Below are 24,806 nucleotides of genomic sequence, written 5' to 3'. Positions count from 1 at the left end.
GGCACCGGTGCTGTGGAATGCTCTTCCCCCTGAGATCCGATCTGCAACCTCAGTGGAAATGTTTAAATCTAAACTTAAAACTCACCTCTACTCTATTGCATACGAATAACCTACTCCTCTTGTCGGTTGACAATAGTCTGTGTAATATAGTGTAACAATCTGTGAAGCCCTTTGAGACTCTTCGTGATTTAGGGCTATACAAAAATAAATGACTTGACTTGACTTGACTACAACCACAGTACTACTATGGTACTACTATGCTACAACCACAGTACTATTATGGTACGACTATGCTACAACTGCAGTACTACTATGGTACTACTATGGTACAACCACAGTACTACTATGGTACTACTATGGTACAACCACAGTACTACTATGGTACGACTATGCTACAACCACAGTACTACTATGCTACAACCACAGTACTATTATGGTGCTACTATGCTACAACCACTGTACTACTATGGTACTACTATGCTACAACCACAGTACTACAATGGTACCATAATGCTACTTCCACAGTACTACTATTGTACTATAATAATACAACCACAGTACTACTATGGTACTACTATGCTACTACCACAGTACTACTATGGTACTACTATGCTACAACCATTGTACTACTATGCTACAACCACAGTACTACAATGGTACTATAATGCTACAACCACAGTACTACTATGGTACGACTATGCTATAACTATGGTACTACTATGCTACGACTATGCTACAGCCACAGTACTACTATGGTACGACTATGCTACAACTACAGTACTACTATGGTACTACTATGCTAAAACCACAGTACTACTATGGTACTACTATGCTACAACCACAGTACTACTATGGTACTACTATGCGACAACCATTGTACTACTATGCTACAACCACAGTACTACAATGGTACTATAATGCTACATCCACAGTACTACTATTGTACTATAATAATACAACCACAGTACTACTATGGTACTACTATGCTACAACCACAGTACTATTATGGTACGACTATGCTACAACTGCAGTACTACTATGGTACTACTATGGTACAACCACAGTACTACTATGGTACGACTATGCTACAACCACAGTACTACTATGCTACAACCACAGTACTATTATGGTGCTACTATGCTACAACCACTGTACTACTATGGTACTACTATGCTACAACCACAGTACTACAATGGTACCATAATGCTACTTCCACAGTACTACTATTGTACTATAATAATACAACCACAGTACTACTATGGTACTACTATGCTACTACCACAGTACTACTATGGTACTACTATGGTACAACCACAGTACTACTATGGTACGACTATGCTACAACCACAGTACTACTATGCTACAACCACAGTACTATTATGGTGCTACTATGCTACAACCACTGTACTACTATGGTACTACTATGCTACAACCACAGTACTACAATGGTACCATAATGCTACTTCCACAGTACTACTATTGTACTATAATAATACAACCACAGTACTACTATGGTACTACTATGGTACAACCACAGTACTACTATGGTACGACTATGCTACAACCACAGTACTACTATGCTACAACCACAGTACTATTATGGTGCTACTATGCTACAACCACTGTACTACTATGGTACTACTATGCTACAACCACAGTACTACAATGGTACCATAATGCTACTTCCACAGTACTACTATTGTACTATAATAATACAACCACAGTACTACTATGGTACTACTATGCTACTACCACAGTACTACTATGGTACTACTATGCTACAACCATTGTACTACTATGCTACAACCACAGTACTACAATGGTACTATAATGCTACAACCACAGTACTACTATGGTACGACTATGCTATAACTATGGTACTACTATGCTACGACTATGCTACAGCCACAGTACTACTATGGTACGACTATGCTACAACTACAGTACTACTATGGTACTACTATGCTAAAACCACAGTACTACTATGGTACTACTATGCTACAACCACAGTACTACTATGGTACTACTATGCGACAACCATTGTACTACTATGCTACAACCACAGTACTACAATGGTACTATAATGCTACATCCACAGTACTACTATTGTACTATAATAATACAACCACAGTACTACTATGGTACTACTATGCTACAACCACAGTACTATTATGGTACGACTATGCTACAACTGCAGTACTACTATGGTACTACTATGGTACAACCACAGTACTACTATGGTACTACTATGGTACAACCACAGTACTACTATGGTACGACTATGCTACAACCACAGTACTACTATGCTACAACCACAGTACTATTATGGTGCTACTATGCTACAACCACTGTACTACTATGGTACTACTATGCTACAACCACAGTACTACAATGGTACCATAATGCTACTTCCACAGTACTACTATTGTACTATAATAATACAACCACAGTACTACTATGGTACTACTATGCTACTACCACAGTACTACTATGGTACTACTATGCTACAACCATTGTACTACTATGCTACAACCACAGTACTACAATGGTACTATAATGCTACAACCACAGTACTACTATGGTACGACTATGCTATAACTATGGTACTACTATGCTACGACTATGCTACAGCCACAGTACTACTATGGTACGACTATGCTACAACTACAGTACTACTATGGTACTACTATGCTAAAACCACAGTACTACTATGGTACTACTATGCTACAACCACAGTACTACTATGGTACTACTATGCGACAACCATTGTACTACTATGCTACAACCACAGTACTACTATGGTACTACTATGCTACAACCACAGTACTACTATGGTACTACTATGCGACAACCATTGTACTACTATGCTACAACCACAGTACTACAATGGTACTATAATGCTACATCCACAGTACTACTATTATACTATAATAATACAACCACAGTACTACTATGGTACTACTATGCTACAACCACAGTACTACTATGGTACTACTATGCTACAACCACAGTACTACTATGGTACTACTAAGCTACAACCATTGTACTACTATGCTACAACCACAGAAAATGCTACAACTACAGTACTACTATGGTACTACTATGCTACAACCACAGTACTACTATAGTACTACTATGCTACAACCACAGTACTACTATGGTAATACTATGCTACAACCATTGTACTACTATGTTACAACCACAGTACTACAATGGTACTATAATGCTACAACCACAGTGCTACTATTGTACTATAATAATACAACCACAGTACTACTATGGTACTACTATGCTACAACCACAGTACTACTATGGTACTACTATGCTACAACCACAGTACTACTATGGTACTACTATGCTACAACCACAGTACTACTATGGTACTACTATGCTACAACCACAGTACTATTATGGTACGACTATGCTACAACTGCAGTACTACTATGGTACTACTATGGTACAACCACAGTACTACTATGGTACTACTATGCTACAACCACAGTACTACTATGGTACTACTAAGCTACAACCATTGTACTACTATGCTACAACCACAGTACTACTATGGTACTACTATGCGACAACCATTGTACTACTATGCTACAACCACAGTACTACAATGGTACTATAATGCTACATCCACAGTACTACTATTGTACTATAATAACACAACCACAGTACTACTATGGTACTACTATGCTACAACCACAGTACTACTATGGTACTACTAAGCTACAACTATTGTACTACTATGCTACAACCACAGAAAATGCTACAACTACAGTACTACTATGGTACTACTATGCTACAACCACAGTACTACTATAGTACTACTATGCTACAACCACAGTACTACTATGGTAATACTATGCTACAACCATTGTACTACTATGCTACAACCACAGTACTACTATGGTACTATAATGCTACAACCACAGCACTACTATGGTACTACTATGCTACAACCACAGTACTATTATGGTACGACTATGCTACAACTGCAGTACTACTATGGTACTACTATGGTACAACCACAGTACTACTATGGTACTAGTATGCTACAACCACAGTACTACTATGCTACAACCACAGTACTATTATGGTGCTACTATGCTACAACTACGCATCAGCTATGGTACCACTATTCTACAACTATGCTACAACAATGCTAGTAGTATACTACAACTATGCTACTACTATGCTACCACTGTGCTAGTACTATGCCAGTACTACACAACTACTACCATCATACAACTTGACTACTATGCGATTATTTCGAGTTGACCCAAATGGCAATGGCCCGGGCTACCACGATGTCTACGAGGGGCCACCTGTTGCCCACGGACCCCAATTTGGTGACCCTCGGAGTACCGTTCCTGATAACCAATCAAACGGGGCCGTGTTATCCGTGACAATTTTTCTATTCTTTGTTGAGGGGCCCTCCATTTTGTTTTGGTGAGGGGCCCCCGTTTACTCGCAGTGTACAAAAGAGGTGAGGGGCCCCCTTTAAATCCATGTTTACAACAGAAGGCGCTTTGTGGAGATCATCCATGCCACTGAGAGGGGCAACAGAGATAATTGTGTCTAGAAATAGATCTATTATCCCCCCTCTTTAAAAAAACCTTAAAGTGACAGCATGTGTTATAGAGTGACCTCTAGTGGTGTTTGAAATACTTCATTTGTTTGAAAGAAGCACTTTTCATTAAACTACTATGCAAAAAAACATATGTGATATCTCAATGACCGTTTTTTTTCTCAGTTTCCTTCTCTAGCCACTTGGTTGCAGATTGGGGCCCTCCGCAGGCCGACATAGTTATCGCTTCTATCTTCAGTGTGACTGTCGTGCGAACGAATGTTGTCAACGTGTGCAAGTCAGGCATTGTCTGCATTTTTTCCACTGTTTCTTTCTCTAGCCACTCATGTCACAAAGCTTGTTTCGTGCTTCAGTTTGATACTCTTTTTCCACTGCTTTCTTTTCTAGCCACTCATGTTGGCTACTCTTTCGTGCTAGAGTCTTGTACATTTTTCCACTGTATCCTTCTCTAGCCGCTCATGTTAGCCACTTGGTCGCAGGCTATGGCTTGCTGCTAGCCACTATTGTTAGCAGTCCTATGTAAATAAAGCTTCTTTCGTGCTAGAGTCTTCTACATTTTTCCACTGTTTCTTTCTCTAGCCACTCATGTTAGCCACTTGGCTGCAGGCTATGTCTCAAAGCGCTCGACTATTGTTATTGTTACCTGCTCTGTGTGAACAAAGCTTGTTTCGTGTTTCAGTTTTTAACCTTTTTTTCCCACTGCTTTTCTTTTCTAGCCACTCATGTTGGCTACTCAACTTGCCGCTAGTCGCTACCTTTTTTCCACTGTATCCTTCTCTAGCCGCTCATGTTAGCCACATGGTCGCGGGCTATGGCTCGCCGCTAGCCACTATTGTTAGCTGTTCTACGTAAATAAAGCTTCTTTCGTGCAAAGGTTTTATACATTTTTCTACTGTATCCTTCTCTAGTCATTCATGATAGCTATTTGGCTACAGGCTATCGCTCGTCACTTACCGCTATTGCTAGCTGCTTGATGTAAATACATCTTGTTTGTCTCCATAGTTTTATATTTTTTTCTACCGTTTCCTTCTCTAGTCACTCATGTTAGCTATTTAGCTACAGGCTGTTGCTCGTCACTGGTCGCTATTGTTAGCTGCTCCATGTTAATAAAGCTTGTTTGTCTCGACAGTTTTATACTTTTTTTCCACTGCTTTCTTTTCTAGCCACTCATGTTGGCTACTCAACTTGCCGCTAGTCGCTACCTTATTTCATACTTGTTTTTTTACACTGCTTCCTTCTCTAGCCGCTCATGTTAGCAACTTGGTCGCAGGCTATGGCTTGCTGCTAGCCACTATTGTTAGCAGTCCTATGTAAATAAAGCTTCTTTCGTGCTAGAGTCTTCTACATTTTTCCACTGTTTCTTTCTCTAGCCACTCATTTTAGCCACTTGGCTGCAGGCTATGTCTCAAAGCGCTCGACTATTGTTATTGTTACCTGCTCTGTGTGAACAAAGCTTGTTTCGTGTTTCAGTTTTTAAACTTTTTTTCCCACTGCTTTTCTTTGCTAGCCACTCATGTTGGCTACTCAACTTGCCGCTAGTCGCTACCTTTTTTCCACTGTATCCTTCTCTAGCCGCTCATGTTAGCCACATGGTCGCAGGCTATGGCTCGCCGCTAGCCACTATTGTTAGCTGTTCTACGTAAATAAAGCTTCTTTCGTGCAAAGGTTTTATACATTTTTCTACTGTATCCTTCTCTAGTCATTCATGTTAGCTATTTGGCTACAGGCTATCGCTCGTCACTTACCGCTATTGCTAGCTGCTCCATGTAAATACATCTTGTTTGTCTCCATAGTTTTATATTTTTTTCTACTGTTTCCTTCTCTAGTCACTCATGTTAGCTATTTAGCTACAGGCTGTTGCTCGTCACTGGTCGCTATTGTTAGCTGCTCCATGTTAATAAAGCTTGTTTGTCTCGACAGTTTTATACTTTTTTTCTACTGTACCCTTCTCTAGTCATTCATGTTAGCTATCTAGCCACATGCTGTGGCTCGCCACTGGCCGCTATTGTTAGCTGCTTCATGTAAACAAGCTTGTTTGTTCCATCAGTTTTAGACCTTTTTTCCACTGTATCCTTCTCTAGTCACTCATGTTAGCTATTTAGCTGCAGGCTATGGCTGGCCACTGGTCGCTATTGTTAGCTGCTCCATGTAAATAAATCTTGTTTTATATTTTTTTCTACTGTTTCCTTCTCTAGTCACTCATGTTAGCTATTTAGTTACAGGCTGTGGCTCGTAACTTGCCGCTATTGTTAGCTGCTCCATGTAAATACATCTTGTTTGTCTCCATAGTTTTATATTTTTTTCTACCGTTTCCTTTTCTAGCCACTCATGTTAGTTACTTAGCTGCAGGCTGTTGCTCGCCACTGGCCGCTATTGTTACCTGCTCCATGCAAATAACGCTTGTTTGTCTCGACAGTTTTATACTTTTTTCTACTGTATCCTTCTCTAGTCACTCATGGTAGTTACTTAGCTGCAGGCTATGGCTGGCCACTGGCCACTATTATTAGCTGTTCTATGTAAACAAAGCTTTTTTCTTCTGACCGTTTTAGACATTTTTTCCCACTGTATCCTTCTCTAGTCACTCATGGTATCTATTAAGCTACAGGCTGTAGCTCGCCACTGGCTGCTATTGTTAGCGGCTCCATGTAAATAAAGCCTGTTTGTCTCCACAGTTTTATACTTTTTTTCTACTGTGTCCTTCTCTAGCCGCTCATGTTAGCCATTTGGCTGAAGGGTAGGTGTTACCACTTGCAGCTATCATTAGCTGCTCCATGTTAATAAAGCTTGTTTGTCTTGACAGTTGTATACTTTTTTATCTACTGTATCCTTCTCTAGTCACTCATGCTTTTTAGCTACAGGCTATGGCTCGTAACTTGCCGCTATTGTTAGCTGCTCCATGTAAATACATCTTGTTTGTCTCCATAGTTTTATATTTTTTTCTACTGTTTCCTTCTCTAGTCACTCATGTTAGCTTATTTAGCGACGGGCTTTGGCTTGCGCTAGGCAATTCTTGATGAAATTTCAAATTTCTTTTCACACGACGTAGACGATTTACCTTTATCCGGTCGAAATGTTTTCCCGAAAGCATCTCTGTCGGGTCGGATAAACGTTCCCAGGGATTTGCCGACGTTAGCGTGCGTCACACGACTAGCGTCAGCGTCTTACAATCGCACTTCTATGCGAGAAGCGCTAGCCGGGCCGCACGGATGCTCATTAGGGCGAATATAAGTCCCCCTCCTCCTCCCCGACCACCCCGGAACCCGGTGCAGCCATCCGAGAGCGACTGTGAGTCCAATCTAGGCCGACACGGGGCAATCTGTTTATGTTTCGGGCCCGGGTGGCCGACAAGAAACCGCTCGGCTAGAGCTATTCATCGAAACACCCATGCTAATTGTAGAACCCAAAACACAGTTTGGGTTTGCCAGTTTTCCTGTCTGGAAACGGGCAAGGATTTCAGGCGAAAACTACGCAGGTTCCCTCTACTGTATTTTAAGCGCGGTGTTTTGAAGTCAATGTCAGAACGAGATCGAGTAAATGAAAGCAAGTGTGTCTGAGAGCTGGAGTTTTTCCGCCAGGAGAGAGGGAGACTAAAGAGGCGGCAGGGGGCAATGGAGGAAATCACTTCTTTTATTAATTATTATTATTGTGTTATTTTTTTATCACTAAGACATTAAAATATAGAGAGACAAGTGTGGTTTACTATAATTATCGCCAGCACTGTTAGACGACGTCAATGTTGCCACGCAAGTTTCCCTCTTTTTTTGAGAGAAGCGGCTCTTTTGGCTCAGGTCACTCAAAAGAGCCAGTTCTTTCGGCTCTCAGATTGTTTTTGTTGCTTTCATCCATTTATAACCGATGAGTGTGCAGAAAAGGACTTAAGTAAGACAAAAAAAAGAAAAGAAAGAAGTGGAAAAAGAAGCCAAGGAAAATAAAAAAAGAGAAAAAGGAAAGAAAAAATGATAAATAGAAAAAAGGAAAAGCAGGAATAATAGAAGAGAAGAAAAAAGTGGAAAAAGAGACCAAAGAAAATTAAAAATGAGAAAAAATGAGAAAAAAAGATAAATAGAAAAAGGGAAAAACAGGAAAAATAGAAGAAGAAAAAAGTAAAAAAAAGAAACCAAAGAAAATTTTAAAAAGAGAATTAAAGGAAAAAAAAGATAGATAGAAAAAAGGACAAGCAAGAAATATGGAAGAAAAGAAAAAGTGAAAAATGAAACCGAAGAAAATTAAGAAAAAGAGAAAAAAGAAAAAAAAAGATAAGAAGCAGGAAAAATAGAAGAAAAAAGAAGAAAGCGAGAAAAGAGAAGTAAAAAAAGAGAATATAAAGTGACAAATAAAAGACATGTAAGAAACTGGAGGACAAAATAAGAAAAATGCAAAAAAAAGAAGTAAAAAGCTAGGAAAAAGTAACAAAGAAAAACTAAGAAAACTAAGAGAAAACTGGAGTTACCAGGAATTCAGAAAAATGTAACTTGATTCAGGTTTTGCCAAGAATTTGATTGCCGGGGTTGCTTACTGTTTTCTCTCTTCCTTCATCCTTCTTTTGCTTTTTCCTTCTCTATTTCCTCCTCCTTTCCTCTCTTTTTGTCACTTTTTTTCCTCTTCATTCCTTCCTTATTTCTTTTTCTCTTCTTTCTTTCTGTATTTCTCGCTTTAATCTTTCTCACATCCTTTCTTCTTTATCTCTTCCTTTTGTCCTTTCTTTCATTTACTTTCCTCTTGTCCTTTCTTTCTTTCTCTCTGCCTTTTGTCCTGTCTTTTTTCTCTCTTCCTTCAGTCCTGTCTTTTTTTTAGTTCTCTCCTGCTCTTTTTCTCTTTTTTCCTCTTAATTCCTTTTTCTCTTTCTTCTTTCTGTATTTCTCTCTTGCTTTGATCTTTCTAACTTCCTTCTCTTTTCCTTCCTTCCTTCCTTCTTTCTTTCTCTCTTCTTTTTGTCCTTTCATTCATTTTCTTTTCCTCTCGCCCTTTCTTTCATTTTCTTTTCCTCTCGCCCTTTCTTTCATTTTCTTTTCCTCTCGTCCATTCTTTCTTTCTTTCTCTCTTCCTTTGCCCTGTCCTTCTCTCTTTCTTTTGTCCTGTCCTGTCGGATGACCTGGATGAAGTGGCTGGGGATCGGGAGGTCTGGGCTTCCCTGCTGAGGCTAGATAATGGAAATGTATCATTTTGTAAACAATACCACGCGGTAACGATAAACAGCAGTGACAAACATCTCATTTGCACGACTCGGCTTATAAATAATTGAAAAAGTGCCTCCTCCGTCTTTCCTGCTCTAATTGAGTATCAATAATTCAGCCGGCGGCGTCGATACGTGTTTTGCTTTATTTAAATTCGATGCCGACTTATTTCCTCAATCACTTCACTCGTAAGGACTGGAAATCTGGAGACAATTTTGAGTGTCACAAACTAACTCCGAGGGTCTTAAAGGAAGGCTGAGTCAACGTGAGCAAGTGAGAAAAAGGAAGTGACACTGTGATGTTCCAAGGCCAAGTGCATAGAAAAAGGGAAAGAAATGAGACAAGAATGTGGGGACGGTGACATTGGGTCGAATATAGATTAGAAGAAAAAGACAGAGCGATAGAAAGAGAGAGGGGGGAAAAGAAAAAGAGAGCAAAATATAGAGAGAAATAGAGATACCAAAAAAGATAGGGGAAAGAAAAAGAGATACAGGGATAGAAGAAGGGGAAGAGAAGGTCGGTGTGGAGAACGGGTGTCAAATTTTAGCTCAGGTGGGTTAGGGCATGGTAGAAAAAGAGAGAAAGAAGGGGGAGAGTGAAAAAGAGAGAAAAAAAAGAAGAAAAAGAGAAAACGGGAAGGGTGAAAGACGGAGAACAGAGAGAGTGAGAAAGAGAAGGCAAGAAAGAGAACAAAAGCAAGAGAGTCAGAAAGAGAAAGAAAAAGGAGAGTGAAAAAGAAAATGGAAGTAGATTACCACTTGTGCTTTAACGGATACATGCTAACAAGTTATGCTAACAGCTACATGCTAACAAGTCATGCTAAAAGCTACAATGCTAACGTGTCCTGCTAACAGCTGCATGCTAACTGCTACATGCTAATGCAAACAGCTACATGCTAACAAGTTATGCTAACAGCTACATACTAACGGCTTATGCTAACTACTACATGCTAACTGCTACATGTTAATGTGTCATCCACACGTTAGCATCTATCATTTGCTCATGGGTTCCTTTCATGTGGGACAGTGACCGACTTGGGCCACCCCTAGAAACTTCCTTGGTTACCACGGCGACCCATTGAAATAAATGGGCCACATGCATTCATTTTAAATGGGCCTGTACAAAATGTTATTACACGGTGTAATAACAGTGACTATGTTATCACTATGACTGATTTTTAGACTGTCCCTGAAGGCATCATCTTGTTGCTATCGACATATCAGCGACAACATGCTAACAGCTTCATGCTAACGGGTTATACTAACTGCTACATGCTAACTGCTACAAGCTAACACGTGGATGACGTGTTAGCATCTACCATTTGCTCATGGTTACCTTTCGTGTGGGAAAGTGACCCACTTGGGCCACCCCTGGAAACTTCCCTGGTTACCGCGGCGACCCATTGAAATAAATGGGCCCCATGCATTCATTTGTGGGCCCGTTCAAAATGTGATTACACAGTGTAATAACAGTGTTATTACTATGTTATAACTACGGCTGTGATTTCTAGACCGTCCCTGAAGGCATCACCTTATTGCTATCGACGTGTCAACGACTACATGCTAACAGCTTCATGCTAACTGTTACATTAACTTCCAGATCTCACAATTACCGAGGAAATCGTCTAGTTTATATACTATTTTATTATGACTTACTTTTTGAATTCATATTAGATGTTTGTATGTGCAAAGACACTCTGTAGCTAAAGTAGCTAAAGTGGCCCCGATAGTAAGCTAGCCCTAGCGCAGGAAGCTAGAAGGCGCCATGAATAGAAGTCATTAACGTGACATGTCCACAAACAAGGACGTCTTTCCGACTGCTAAATGAGTTTCGGGATGGAGTTCAAAGTCGGGGCCGGGGGGGCCCCCGAGTTTATTGTTGGTGTTGCGTTCACGGACCATCGACTTCAGGGCGGAAATTTGGCGACGATTAAAATTTGCCTTCTCGAGTGTGACAAGTGTCTGTCTGAAAAGCAACGATTGGAAAAATCAAATGTTTGTTTATAAGTGGGGGTTTTACGTTTGGGTGAGGAATTGTCGCCCCCTATCGGGAGAGAAAGGTATTTCGCAGGTTTTACAAACAAAGGCAGATTTTCGAGGACAGGAATTAAACATCTATGTTGTTGTTTCATACACTTATTTTGCAAAAAACGGATTGTCAAACATAAGATAAAGAAATAAATATATAAATAAAATGTAAAAGGAGAAAGGGAGAAAGAAAGAAAAAAGAAGGAAAAAAAGAAAAATGAAAGAAGGAATAGGGAACAAGAAAAAAACAAAGAAGGGAAAAAAAGAAAAACAACGAAAACAGAGTATGAAGAAAAAGAAAGCAGGAAGAAAGAAAAACAAAAGAAGAAAAAAGAGAAGGGCGGAAAAAGGAACAAGAAAAAACAAAGGGAAAAAAGAAAAACAATGAAAACAAAGAAAGAAGAAAGGAAAAGCAGGAAATAAAGAAAGAAAAATGAAAGAAGGAAAAAGAGAAGGGAGGAAAAAGAACAAGAAAAAACAAAGGGAAAAACAGAAAAACAACAAAAACAAAGAAAGAAAAAGAAAGGAGAAAATAATAAAAGAAAAATGAAAGAAGGAAAAAGAAAAAGGAAGAAAAGGGAACAAGTAAAAAACAAATAAGGGGGAAAAACACAACAAAAACAAAGAAGAAAGAAAAGGAAAGCAGAAAATGAAGAAAATTGAAAGAAGGAAAAGGAGAAGGGAGGAAAAAGGAACAAGAAAAAACAAAGAAGGGAAAAAAAGAAAAACAATGAAAACAAAGAAAGAAGAAAGAAAAAGAAAGCAGGAAATAAAAGAAAAATGAAAGAAGGAAAAAGAGAAGGGAGGAAAAAGGAACAAGAAAAAACAAAGGGAAAAAAACAAACACAATGAAAACAAAGAAAGAAGAAAGAAAAAGAAAGCAGGAAATAAAGAAACAAAAACAAAAGGAAAAAGAGAAGGGAGGAAAAAGAGCAAGAAAAAACAAAAAAGGGAAAAAAAGAAAAACAACGAAAACAAAGAAAGAAGAAAGAAAAAGAAAGCAGGAAGGAAAGAAACAAAAACGAAAGAAGGAAAAAGAGAAGGGAGAAGAAAGTAACAAGAGAAAAAAAAGAAGGGAAAAAAGAAAAACAAAGAAAACAAAGAAAGAAGAAAGAAAAAAGAAAGCAGGAAATAAAGAAAAAAAACAAAAGAAGGAAAAAGAGAAGGGAGGAAAAGAACAAGAAAAAACAAAGAAGGAAAAAAAAGAAAAACAAAGAAAGAAGAAAGAAAAAGAAAGGAGGAAATAAAGAAAGGAAAAATGAAAGAAGGAAAAAGAAAAGGGAGAAAAAGGAACAAGAAAAAAACAAAGAAGGGAAAAAAAGGAAAAACAATGAAAACAAAGAAAGAAGAAAGAAAAAGAAAGCAGGAAATAAAAAAAATGAAAGAAGGAAAAAAGAGAAGGGAGGAAAAAGGAACAAGAAAAAACAAAGAAGGGAAAAAACAAACACAATGAAAACAAAGAAAGAAGAAAGAAAAAGAAAGCAGGAAATAAAAGAAAAACGAAAGAAGGAAAAAGAGAAGGAAGGAAAAAGAGCAAGAAAAAACAAAGAAGGGAAAAAAGAAAAACAACGAAAACAAAGAAAGAAGAAAGAAAAAGAAAGCAGGAAGGAAAGAAACAAAAACGAAAGAAGGAAAAAGAGAAGGGAGAAGAAAGTAACAAGAGAAAACAAAGAAGGGAAAAAAAGAAAAACAACGAAAACAAAGAAGAAAAAGAAAGCAGGAAATAAAGAAAGAAAAATGAAAGAAGGAAAAAGAGAAGGGGGGAAAAAGGAACAAGAAAAAACAAAGAAGGGGGAAAAAGAAAAAGAACAAAAAGAAAGAAGAAAGAAAAAGAAAGCGGGAAATAAAGAAAGAAAAATGAAAGAAAGAAAAAGAAAAGGGAGAAAAAGGAACAAGAAAAAACAAAGAAGGGGGAAAAAGAAAAACAAAGAAAACAAAGAAAGAAGAAAAAGAAAGAAGGAAACAAAGAAAAATGAAAGAAGGAAATCAATCAATGTCTAGATAGATGGATAGATGGATGGATGGATACTTTCTTCATGCCCGTACAGAAATTCACACTTCCAGCAGTATCCTTGTGTTGAAAAATAAAAGAATAAAATAAAAGATATAGAATACAAAAATACCCAATATAACGTGTTGATATAGAGTATTTAAATAGTGCTACGGAAAATACACACTGTCATAAAAATAGGGTAATATGCAAATGTGGGGGTGGGCTTTAATGTAAGCTTTTACTCCCCCGGGTGGAGTTCAAAAGCCTCATGGCATGAGAAGGGAATGATTTCCCTGGGAAGGGAACAAGATAGGAGGAAAATAAAGAAGAAAAGGAAGATAGAAAGACAGACGTAGATAAATATTATATGAAAATATATTATCAAACTTTGAATAGATCACCACCCGGTGGTCAGTCCTCGTCACTGACAATTAGCGACTGAAGATTTTCCTAAAGGAAGAAAAACATATTTAGTTAGACAAATAACACTTCCCTTTTTTTTTTCTTCTTTTTATTCAACATCAGCTTCAAGTTATTTCCCTGTGGGTTCTTAAAGGGCATCACCATTTTTTCTTATTTAATTCACAAAACTCACAAAATGTGTCACCGACAAACACCATTGCACAAAAAAATACACCCCAACTGTTGGCCTTTCACTTTGCTTTAAGCACTTCCTGGTTTCTAAAGCTCAATTGACACAATCGGCAGAAATTGAATAAAAAAAATTTTTAAAACACCATATTTAGTACTACCCGATAAAACATGACGATAAAAACCACTTCACACAGGCACTGATACGGAAAACGGGAAAAAAGTTGGCACAACATCGTTACAGCGTGAGTTAACTCATTGGAAATTCGTCTTATTATTACGTCGTTGTCCAAAGAGGCACTTGAAAATAAATTCAGTGGAATGACCTTTTACGATCGACGTCGGAATGGGCCAAATGACGGTATTTTTCATAGATGGTCGTTTAAAAAACATTGAAAAATCATTGGATTTCCTCTATTTCGTTACGACAGTCCCTCGGCTGGATTTAGCAAATGTTTTTGCTAACGTAGCCGCTAGTCGCATTAGCGAATCGCGTGGCTTTGGGGGCTAGCCTTGCCTTACAAAGCCAATATAACGATATTAAAACCATGAAGGAATTTAATAAGATTGTGAAATACTTGAGTTATATTTTTTCTGTTTTGGCACTCCCTGGCCTAGATTTAGCACATTTTTTTAGCTGGTGTAGCTGCTAGCCACATTAGCAATTAAAATCACAATGATGGCTACCTTGGCTTTAACTAATTAGACGATATAACTATTTAAATCGTAAAGGATTTAAAGAAGATTAAAAAATATTTATATTCTGTTCTTATGGACCTGGATTTAGCGCATGATTTCTAGCATAGCAGCTAACCACATTAGCTATTAACATCACTATGGTGGCTATCTTTGCTTTAGCTAGTTAGGTATAATAATGATAAATAATCCAAAAAATTGTTAGATTGTCTCTATTCTGAAGTACCAGGCCTGGATTTTGCGTTTTTTGTTTTGTTTATTAGCTAGCGTAGCCGCTAGCCATATTAGCAATTAAAATCACAACGTAGCTATCTTAGCTTTAGCTAATTAGGCAATATAACAATAAAATTGTGAAGGACTTAACTAAGATCTTAAAATTAAAAGAAATATATATATATTCCCTAGCTGGACACATTAGCGGCTGGGCACATTAGCGCATAACCTCACATTGGTGGCTAGCCTAATTTTAGCTAATTGGGTGACAAAATGATATCAAAATCAGTAAGGAGTTAAATAAGATCTCAAAATAATGTAAAAACTGTTAGATCATTTCTATTCGGTTCCAGTTGTCCCTGTCCTGGATTAAGCGTGTATTTTTGCTAACATCGCTGCTAGCCACATTAGCAATAAATGTTGGGCGAAACAAAAATATGAAAATCGTGAAGGATTTTTTTTAAAATGTAAAAAAAAATAATAATTATATTGTCTCTATTGTGTTCCGTAAGTACCAGGCCTGGATTTAAAGCAAATGTTTTGCTAACGTCGCCGCTAGCCAGATTAGCAAATTCAAATCCCACTGGTGGCTATCTTGGTTTTAGCTAATTAGCCGATACAGCCATATAAAAATCGTGAAGGACTTAAAGAAGATCTGAAAATAATTGACTGAAATGGTTAGCGATCATTTGTATTCTGTTGCCTGAATTAAGCGCATCATTTAGCTGACATAGCCGCTAGCCACATTAGCGAATAACAGCACTTTGGTGGCTAGCTTTGCTTTAGCTAACTGGACGATATAACACTATTACAATCATGAAAGCTTTAAATAAGATCGTGAAAATTATTTCATAATTGTTACATCGTCTCTATTCCGTTTTGGCAGTCCCTGGCCTGGATTTAGCGCTTGCTGGTGTAGCCGGTAGTGACATTAGCAATTAACATTGCGACGGTGGCTAATTTGGGTTTAGCTAATTAGGCGATAAAACTATATTAAAAGTGTGAAAGAATCTTAAATAAAATCGTTACATTGCCTCTGTTCTGCTTCAGCAGTCTCTGGCTTTATTTAGCAAATATTTTAGCTAACATAGCCACATTAGCGAATAGGGTTGCTTTGGTGGCTAGCCTCGTTTTAGCTAAATGGGGGTGAATAACAATATTCAAATCGTGAAGAACCTCAATAAAATTGTAAAAATATATTACTTAAATAAAATCGTCTTTATTCTGTTCCGGCAGTCCCTGGCCTGGATGAAGAGCATCTTTATGCTAACCTAGCCGCTAGCAACAGTAGCGAATAACATCGCGTTGGTAGCTAATTTCGCTGACACTAACAGTCACTGTCAACAGAAGAAGAAGAAAAGTAAAAATCCAGGAATGTTTTCAGTTCGAAGAGCATTCATTCAAAGTCTGAAGGCATCTGGTGTCCACAGACAGAGGTCATCTGATGGAGGTTTTCTCTTGAAACAGACATTGGCTCCTTTTTTCTTGATTTGAAATATAAGTTTTTCTAACGCTCGTACACGCAAAGAAATACTTTACTGCATGAAGTCGAGTGCAGGTCGACTTTTAGTCGGAATGCATGACGATTGGCAACGAAGGAGGCCGGGCGTCAACAGTCTATCGGTAAAGGCAGTGTAGGACTTTCAACAGTGAACGGGATCACAACAAAAAAACTGAAAAATCAAATATATATATTGCCAAGTACTGTAATCCCTCTTTATCGCGGTTAATGGGGACCAAAAACCCCTGCAGTATGCCAAAATACGCAAAGTAGTCCCCCCAATTATTAATACGCGCTCTGTTGGCCCCATTTTGCAGATAGTCGAGAAGGGATAATGGATCACGGCCACACGAGTGCTGCTCATCTTAGGTAGGAAACACCCGGAGGGAGCCAGCGCAAATGACACAAATTTACTTTCACGGCCCCTGCTTGCAGCAATAGCTGAGCAGGAATAATGGGTCGCTGCCACACGGGTGCTGTTCATTTTAGGCAGGAAAGACTGGAGGGGAACGAGCCGGCCACATAACACAAATTTGCTTACAAGGCCCCTGACCTGGGATAATGGATCGCGGCTGCATGGGTGCCACTGATTTTAGGTGCAAAGAACGGGGAAAATGGAGCAGCCACATATGAAACAAATTTTCTCTCTCCTGCCCTCAACAATAATCCATTGGGGATAACTGATTACCGCCAATTAGGTTCATTAGGCGCATCACAATGACACGCTTCAACGGCCCAAACTGAAAAATATGCAGCCTGCAGCTCACTGTCAGCGAGTCAACCAGGGATAATGGATCACAGGGTGGCAGTAGCTTAGGGGGTAAACCGCTTGACTTGGGACCAAGAGGTTACAGGTTCAGTTCCCGGCTCCTCCTAATGCCCTGATAAGCAGGTAAGCCGCAAATGGTGAGTTAGTGTGAATGGGTAAGAGTGAAGTACATTGTAAATCGCCACGGGAGGCCTTTAAGGACTTGAACACAGTCCATTTATATTTATCGCAGCCAGAAATGTGCATTTAATATTAGGTGGTCCGCAACAGCACAGCTCCTGACTAAAGGGCCTTGCTCTCATAGTCAATTGGGGATAACGGTCCACAGTCAAAACAGTGCAGTTGATTTTAGGCAGTTCATATTGGTCTGCTTCAGCAATGAACCAAACTCAAGAATAACGGCGCTCTGCCAGCCCCTGCCCTAAGCAATGGATAACCAGGCATAATGGATCGCGGTCAAAACAGTTCAGTTCGTTTTAGGCAGGGCACAAAGGTAAGTCCCCCATAAAGGTGCTTGATGTCGGTTCCTGTTTGCAGTAGTTTGAGTTCGGGGATATTGGATCACGGCTGCACAAGTGTAGTTCATTTCTGACGGAAATACAGTAGCAGCAAAAAAAGAGCAAACAGACCTGACAAAAATGCACTTTGCCGGTCCCCGCTCTCAGCGGTGCGCCCTGTGTGGTGTTAAACACAAAAATGGAACCAGCTACGGAGACTGCTCCTTTAAAACATGCGCCCTAAGGTTGTGAAAATACAGTAGTTTGATTTTTGTCTGTCTGTGTTGCTGCACGGTTTGTGTTTAAATCGGAAATATTTGACTTCTACTGCCGTTCTAAACCAAAATATGTATATTTCTTTTCTTAAAATGACTTAAAAATAATCTTCTTGGTTTAAAGTCGGCCGATAATACGTTACGATATCGACGATCCGATTTCCTTATTCCGTCTTTGGCATTTTTGCGAGGCGCCACTGGCGATTGGCCGAGTAATGCGAAAAAAAAGAAAAAAATACAAAGTGTTGGGCGATACGAGAAGCAAGGCTCGTTTAAAAATAAAGAAATGTAATAAAATAAGCTAGCGTCAGAGGAAGCAACATAACGCTAACGGGATAAAAGCGCCCAATAGGAAGTACGTCACTCTGTAGAGGTGCAGTGGGCAGAAGATCACCATGGCAACCGAAAGGGGAAGCGGTAGAAAGGACGTGAGGTGGAGAAGTTTGCTAGAGGGAAACACAAAACAGGAAAAATGTTGGTAGAATACAGGAGCGCGAGTGGGTTTGCCGGAAGGTGCTGCCACCTGTTGGTGAGGATCTGAGCGTTGCAGTTGGTGAGTTGCAAGTAGACTATGCACACAGGTACGAAAAAGGGCCAGTAGGGGTCCGGATCCAGACGAGCGGTGTAGCTGTAAAATTGAAAGGAAAAATAAATGGGATGATGAAGACTGTAACAAAAATGGTTTATTTTGAAAATGTTTTGCAATAAGCAATTATTTTTCATAGTTTTTTTTCTTCCGAAAAATACCAGCAGATTTTAATTATTTGGATATTACACATGTATTTTTAAAGAAACGATATTTTTTCACTTGAATTTCACTAAAATTCTTATATCAAAATATAAAATATAATTAAGTAAAATAATTATACCTCCAAGGGAAACTAATCAGATATTTTTGCTGATTTTTTAGGATTTTCAAAACATAAAATTAATAAAAAATGTCATTCGAACAACAGTTAAAAAACGTATTTTGAGTTTGTTTTATTTAAATAATCCTAGTTTGTAGTGATACAAATATAAGAAAAGTATTATCTCATTAAAAGTCTACAAATTAAGGAACATAGAGGAAAAAGTAGCAAATTAAGTAGAATAAAGATTTCTCTTAGTAAAATGTGTTAAATAAAAAAAAAAATCAGATAATTTTGCTGATTTTTAGTACTTGCCCAGGACACACCACAGGAAATGGGGCCCCTACGACCCATCTGGTTAAGGGAGCCAACCAACCACCAAAATACAAAATACAAAAAGTCTAGTCAAGTCATGTTTCATACACCATCCCCTGATCTAAAAAGAAAATCCTGATTATTAAACTATTCATCATTGAATATTTATTTCCCTCCAAATAAAATTTTCATTTTATTGATTTAATTTAGCAGGTTTTTTTATTCTAACATTTTTAAATTCTAAAAAAAATATTATTTCACTAAAATCCTTAAAATGAACAAAATGTGAAAACAGTAAAAAAAAAGTAGTATGATAAGAAAATAATTGGAAGTGACATGCTGTATTTAGGCAATTGTTCGTGGGTGTTGCAGCACTTTGCTCTGAAAATGCTGGTCTACTAGTGATCCCAAGAGCCAAGAAGAAATCCACAGGTTGGAGAGCGTTCTCCATTCGGACCCAGGGGCTGTGGAATGCTCTTCCCCCTGAGATTCCATCTGCAACCTCACTGGAACTGTTTAAATCTAGGCTTAAAACACACTTCTATTCTATAGCATATGAATAACCTAAATTTTATGTTGACAATATCTGTGTATTAATTATTAATGCAACATCCATTCCAGCCTGGTCATCCTGGAAGGGGGGATTTACCTCACGTGCGGTCCCTTCTTAAGGTTTCTTCATTTTCCTCATGTTGAGGTTTTTGAGTTTTTCCTTGCCCTCATTTAGGTTTGAGATCAGGGGATGGTGTCATAATAGTTTGTAATAATAGTCTGTGGTCTGTGCAGCCCTTTGAGACTCTTTGTGATTAAGGGCGTCACAAATAAACATGACTTGACTTGAGGTTTTGGAGTTTTCCCTTGCCCTCATGTAGGTTCTAGATCAGGGGATGGTATAATATTAGTCTGTGGTTTGCAATAGTCTGTGCAGCTTTTGAGTCTCCTTGTGATTAAGAGCATCACAAATAAACATCACTTGACTTGAGGTTTTTGAGTTTTCCCTTGCCCTCATGTAGGTTCTAGATCAGGAGATGGTGTCATAATAGTCTGTGGTTTGCATGTCACCAAAGCAGAGGCTACAATGATGATTTCAGCCAGGAGATGGCGTCAGCGAGTGATCCATTTCCAAATTGCGGAGACCATTTTGAGCAACCCACTTTGAACTGGAAAAGCAGGTTAACATTAAATGAATATTTGCTACCTCATGTTGTGGCTCCAGTAGGCGAGCGAGGGCGAGCTGAGGATGAGCGGCACGGCGAATAGCGCCGAAAGACACAGATGGATCTGCAGATCGTCTCGGACTTCCCGTAGAGCGAACTCAGACAGCAGCGGAGCGCCATTACATTCTCTGGCCTCTGAATCATTCTTGTGCTTCGGGGGTGCCTGTCATTTGCACAAAAAGTCCGGGACTTGGAAATGTTGTGTGGGAGGTGAGTGATGAGCATCATGTTTCACGTACCAGATTGAGAATATGACTCAAGGACCTTTCTGTCATCTGGAGTCTCAGGACCTGGATATACAATCGTAAAAGCGGTCAATTTGATGCTTTGTTTTATCTACTCAACTATATTTATACTGTAATCCTTCGTTTATCTCAATTAACGGGGACCAAAAACCCCGCAATATGCGAAAATACGCAAAGTAGCCTTATTTTTAACATGCACTCTGACAGCTCCTGCTCACAGCAATAGTTTACCGGGGATAATGTATCACAACCGCACAGGTGATGTTCATTTCGGGCAGGAAGAACAAAAAAAGTAAAAGCAAAGTTTATCTCTCGGAAATAGTAGACTGGGCATAATGGATCATTTTAAGCAGGCCACAATGGCACGCTTTAAAACAGAGAAAAACAAATGCATTCTTGGGGATAATAGATTGCAGCGACCACCATGCTTTTAATTTAAAGCAGTCCAGAACGATTTACCCAAAATTGAATGAATTAAACTTACGATTCGTATCAAGTAGTAAGCCTGGCACCGTCACGGTTGCCATGGCGCCCAATTGGCCCCAGCTCCAGCTCGTTGACAGATTGGCTTCCCGTCTATTTAAGCTCAGTGCCTTCACTCAACCTTTGTCAGTCCGTCAACGAACCTCTGCCCCGCAAGACGTGGGTATTGACTCGGTCCTGTTTCCTGTTGGTATTTTCTGTCCAGTATTGTTCCCGTTTGTTTTGTCCTGTTTAATATCGGTTCCCAGTCTCGTCCCCGTCTAGTTTGTCCGGTTTAATTTAGATATCCTGTTTTGATATCAATCCTGTCTGTCCCGTCCTGTCCGGTATCGACCCCATTTGTCCGATATCTACTCTGACAGTTGGTAACGATCTCGTCGGCCTCTGGCTTCCTGTCATTCCACGCCAGACTGCTACCTAACGTGCATGACTCCCCATTTACCGTAAAATAAAAGGCATGTGCGAGAAACGTCACGCATTTGGGTCCTAATCCTGTTCCGATTCATTACGAGCACGTATTTAAAATCTCAAATTGCACCTTTCTTTTTCTCTTTCACATTCCAGCCAGTGTTTCCCATTTTCGGCCCCCTAGATTTTCCTTTCGATGCGTCCCCGATATATATGTTAAAATGCATTCTCTGACTCACTCTGTACAAATGAATGAGGAAGGCGATCGTGATCGACAGCGCTCCGCAGGTGTTCCAGCCCAAGATGGTCAACAACATCATGATGAAGATCCTCATCCTCAGGCCGATAGTGCCGCAATTTCTTGAGACGGACGATCTGAATCAGGGGTATAGGGCTCATTTTATCTCGGGGGCCACATGGTAGAAAAAAACACTCATGTATTAAAAAAAGGGGTGCCTTAACTGTAGAGCAGGGGATCTCACAATTAGGATTCAGGAGTGTAAGACTCATTTAATCAATACAACATAATATCGAGTTTCTTTGGGTCTTTTATGTTATTGGAGTCACTAGTGATAGAATTATAAGTTAGGAATGCCATTTTTTCCCTTTGTGGAGCATGATGCAGTTTTCCTGTTTTTATTGTGAATATGTCTTCCCTGGAAGGAAAAAATGGAATAAGGGTTGCTTCACCTTCAGCCTACTCCCTTTATGCATTGTACAGCTGTTTTTGTGCAAATAGTTTGTTTCCTTTTGTCAAGTATGATTGATGTTTTCTGTGCCGTGCCTGAATAAAATGCCCCAAACAAATAGCGTGCAGATAGACATGCACACACCACACCTGAGTGCAATTGTATTGCCTTAAACGGCCAATCTGTGACTTATTGTAAGTGAAGTAAAATTGGGATGTCATTTCAAATGTTCTCTGGTTGATGAACAGTAGTCAGGAAATAAGAGCTAAAGTGGGTGGTTTGCAAGTAGCACCGGGATTTGGCGACACCCAGTGGCCATATGTAAAACTGAAGGTCAATGTCGGACACAAGGCTGCTTGTTTTTCCTCGTGTGCTTCTTTCAGCAATGCCCCACCGGCCACATAACATAATGTGGCAGGCCCCAATTATCCCACAGACAATTAGTTCGACACTAATTGCGATTTTAAAGACCAGTGTTGCAATGTGAAAAGAAAATTACATTGTCTGAGTTTTGTTTTTTCTTAAGTACTTAAACCTTGGATGCATGACGGACCATTACCTACACTCTTCCATGAGTGAGGTTGAAAATTAGTGGAGAGAAAAACAAAAATGCTAATGGAATGTCATAAACATGTTTTATGAGGAATACCTGGAATATGACAATATTAAGTTTTGTCATACAGGCCCATTAGGCTAATGCTGACTGTGGACCGTAAAAGAAAACCTACTATTGGCTGAGAAAAGTGTCAATCAACGGGTCAGACCCTCACTAACATATTGGGAATAATTTTACGAGTCTGTTTTTTTTTAAAGGGGAGTTTTGAAGCGAAACAAATGGATTACTCCAAGGAACGTCCAACAAAGCAGAAATGCTTTTAGGCGGATTTTTTTTTTTTAATCTGTCGTCATAATCGTGTGTCTAGGAGTAAATATTTTACACGGATGGATTCTCTGTATTGTCCCGGCTGTAACAAAGCCTTTTTTGCGTATGGATATCATGACGGCCAGGGGACGTAATTGGTGAGTTACACCAGCTTTACAGTTTTCTGGTATGTTGTTTCAGACTGAACATGTTTCTGTGATAGGTATATTTTGAAATATTTTGAAGGGTTTAAGCTTTCCAAAGATATGTGGCATGACGTATTTCAGAGACTGGTGACATCGTACAGACACCACTCTGTTTATCGAAACATTAGGGCACAGGTGTCAAACAGGCAGCCCGCGGGCCAGATCAGGCCCGCTAAGGCATTGAATCCGGCCCGCGAGACAACACTCAGAGAAGCGCAAGAGAAAAACGAGCTGCAGGTAGAAAAATGTCAACTTGATGTTGCCAAAGTTAGGTGCCTTGAACAAAGACACTGTACTTGTATTTCTTTTTCTCTCTCTCTCTTCTCCACCCCTTTTCTCCCACTCTCTGTCTCTGACTCTTTCACTCTCTGTTTCTCTTCCTTTGTTGCTCTGTCTTTTTCTCTCTCTGTGTCTTTTTAACTTCTTTTGCTCTAACTTTCTTTTTTCCTTTTCTCTCTTTTTTCTGTCTCTCTTCCTACCCTTCACGCTTTCTTTTCTCTTTTCTCTCCTTCTGTCTTTCTATTTCTTTCTTCCTCTCCCTTTTTTCCCCCTTTCTCATGACTTTTTATCTCAATTGTTTCTCATGCTCTCTCCCTCTCTCTCTTTTTCTTTCTTTGTCCTGCCCTCTCTCCTTTTTCCTCCCTCTTTTTCTTTCTCTTTAATCTACTAGTCCGGCCCCCGACAGAATGTTTGTTCTATCGTGTGGCCCCCGAGTTAAAATGAGTTTGACACCCCTGCATTAGGGAGTTAAAGATTTTATATTAATTTTCTCAAATATCGACACCCTCATTAAAAAATTAAAGCCATTTTACATACTTGCCTATTTTTTTCAAAATATTTCTTCCATAAGGTCGTTTTTCATTTCAATGTCGCACTCTTGGGTTTCCATAAAACCATGAAACAGTGCGTACCTGTGCAGGACGGCCAAAATCAAGGAAAAAATGCGGGTGCTGACTCGAAGAGTGGCGCTTCCCCAGTAGGCCACGGATGCGCCCATCACGTAGAGCAGCGGGTGCAGGAGGTAAGGCCACTCGGCGCACGGCACCGTGCCGTCGTAACGCACCTCATCGGGGAAAATTGGCGGAGACACGTCCATCATGGGGAGGCAAAGCAGCGACCAGGTATTTTTCACCCAGCTACAACTGTCGAGGAGAGGAGACCAGGTTAAAGCAATGGTGTGTTTAATATAATATAATAATAATT

The 24,806-nt window shown here is 39.4% G+C and overlaps 1 protein-coding gene across 1 annotated transcript in view; it reads right to left on the bottom strand.

Annotated features, from left to right (window-relative positions):
- Positions 1 to 17,463: 17,463 nt before the first annotated feature.
- Positions 17,464 to 24,806, bottom strand: part of pgap1 (post-GPI attachment to proteins inositol deacylase 1) — a 31,593-nt gene continuing 24,250 nt past the window's right edge. Inside the window, exons 21-26 of the mRNA XM_088352456.1 lie at positions 24,515 to 24,745; positions 22,086 to 22,221; positions 20,950 to 21,000; positions 20,692 to 20,873; positions 18,854 to 18,958; positions 17,464 to 18,776 (exon numbers count right to left, since the gene is read on the bottom strand). Coding sequence (XP_088208582.1) covers positions 18,638 to 18,776; positions 18,854 to 18,958; positions 20,692 to 20,873; positions 20,950 to 21,000; positions 22,086 to 22,221; positions 24,515 to 24,745 — 844 coding nt within the window. The 3' untranslated portion in view covers positions 17,464 to 18,637. The remainder of the gene's footprint in view (positions 18,777 to 18,853; positions 18,959 to 20,691; positions 20,874 to 20,949; positions 21,001 to 22,085; positions 22,222 to 24,514; positions 24,746 to 24,806) is intronic.

The sequence above is a fragment of the Urocampus carinirostris genome, chromosome 14, assembly GCF_059441175.1.
Source record: "Urocampus carinirostris isolate Australia breed hairy pipefish chromosome 14, RoL_Ucar_1.0, whole genome shotgun sequence".
NCBI lineage: Eukaryota > Metazoa > Chordata > Actinopteri > Syngnathiformes > Syngnathidae > Urocampus > Urocampus carinirostris.
The sequence above is the reverse complement of the archived record's forward strand: the minus strand, read 5'-3'. Positions and strand labels throughout refer to the sequence as shown.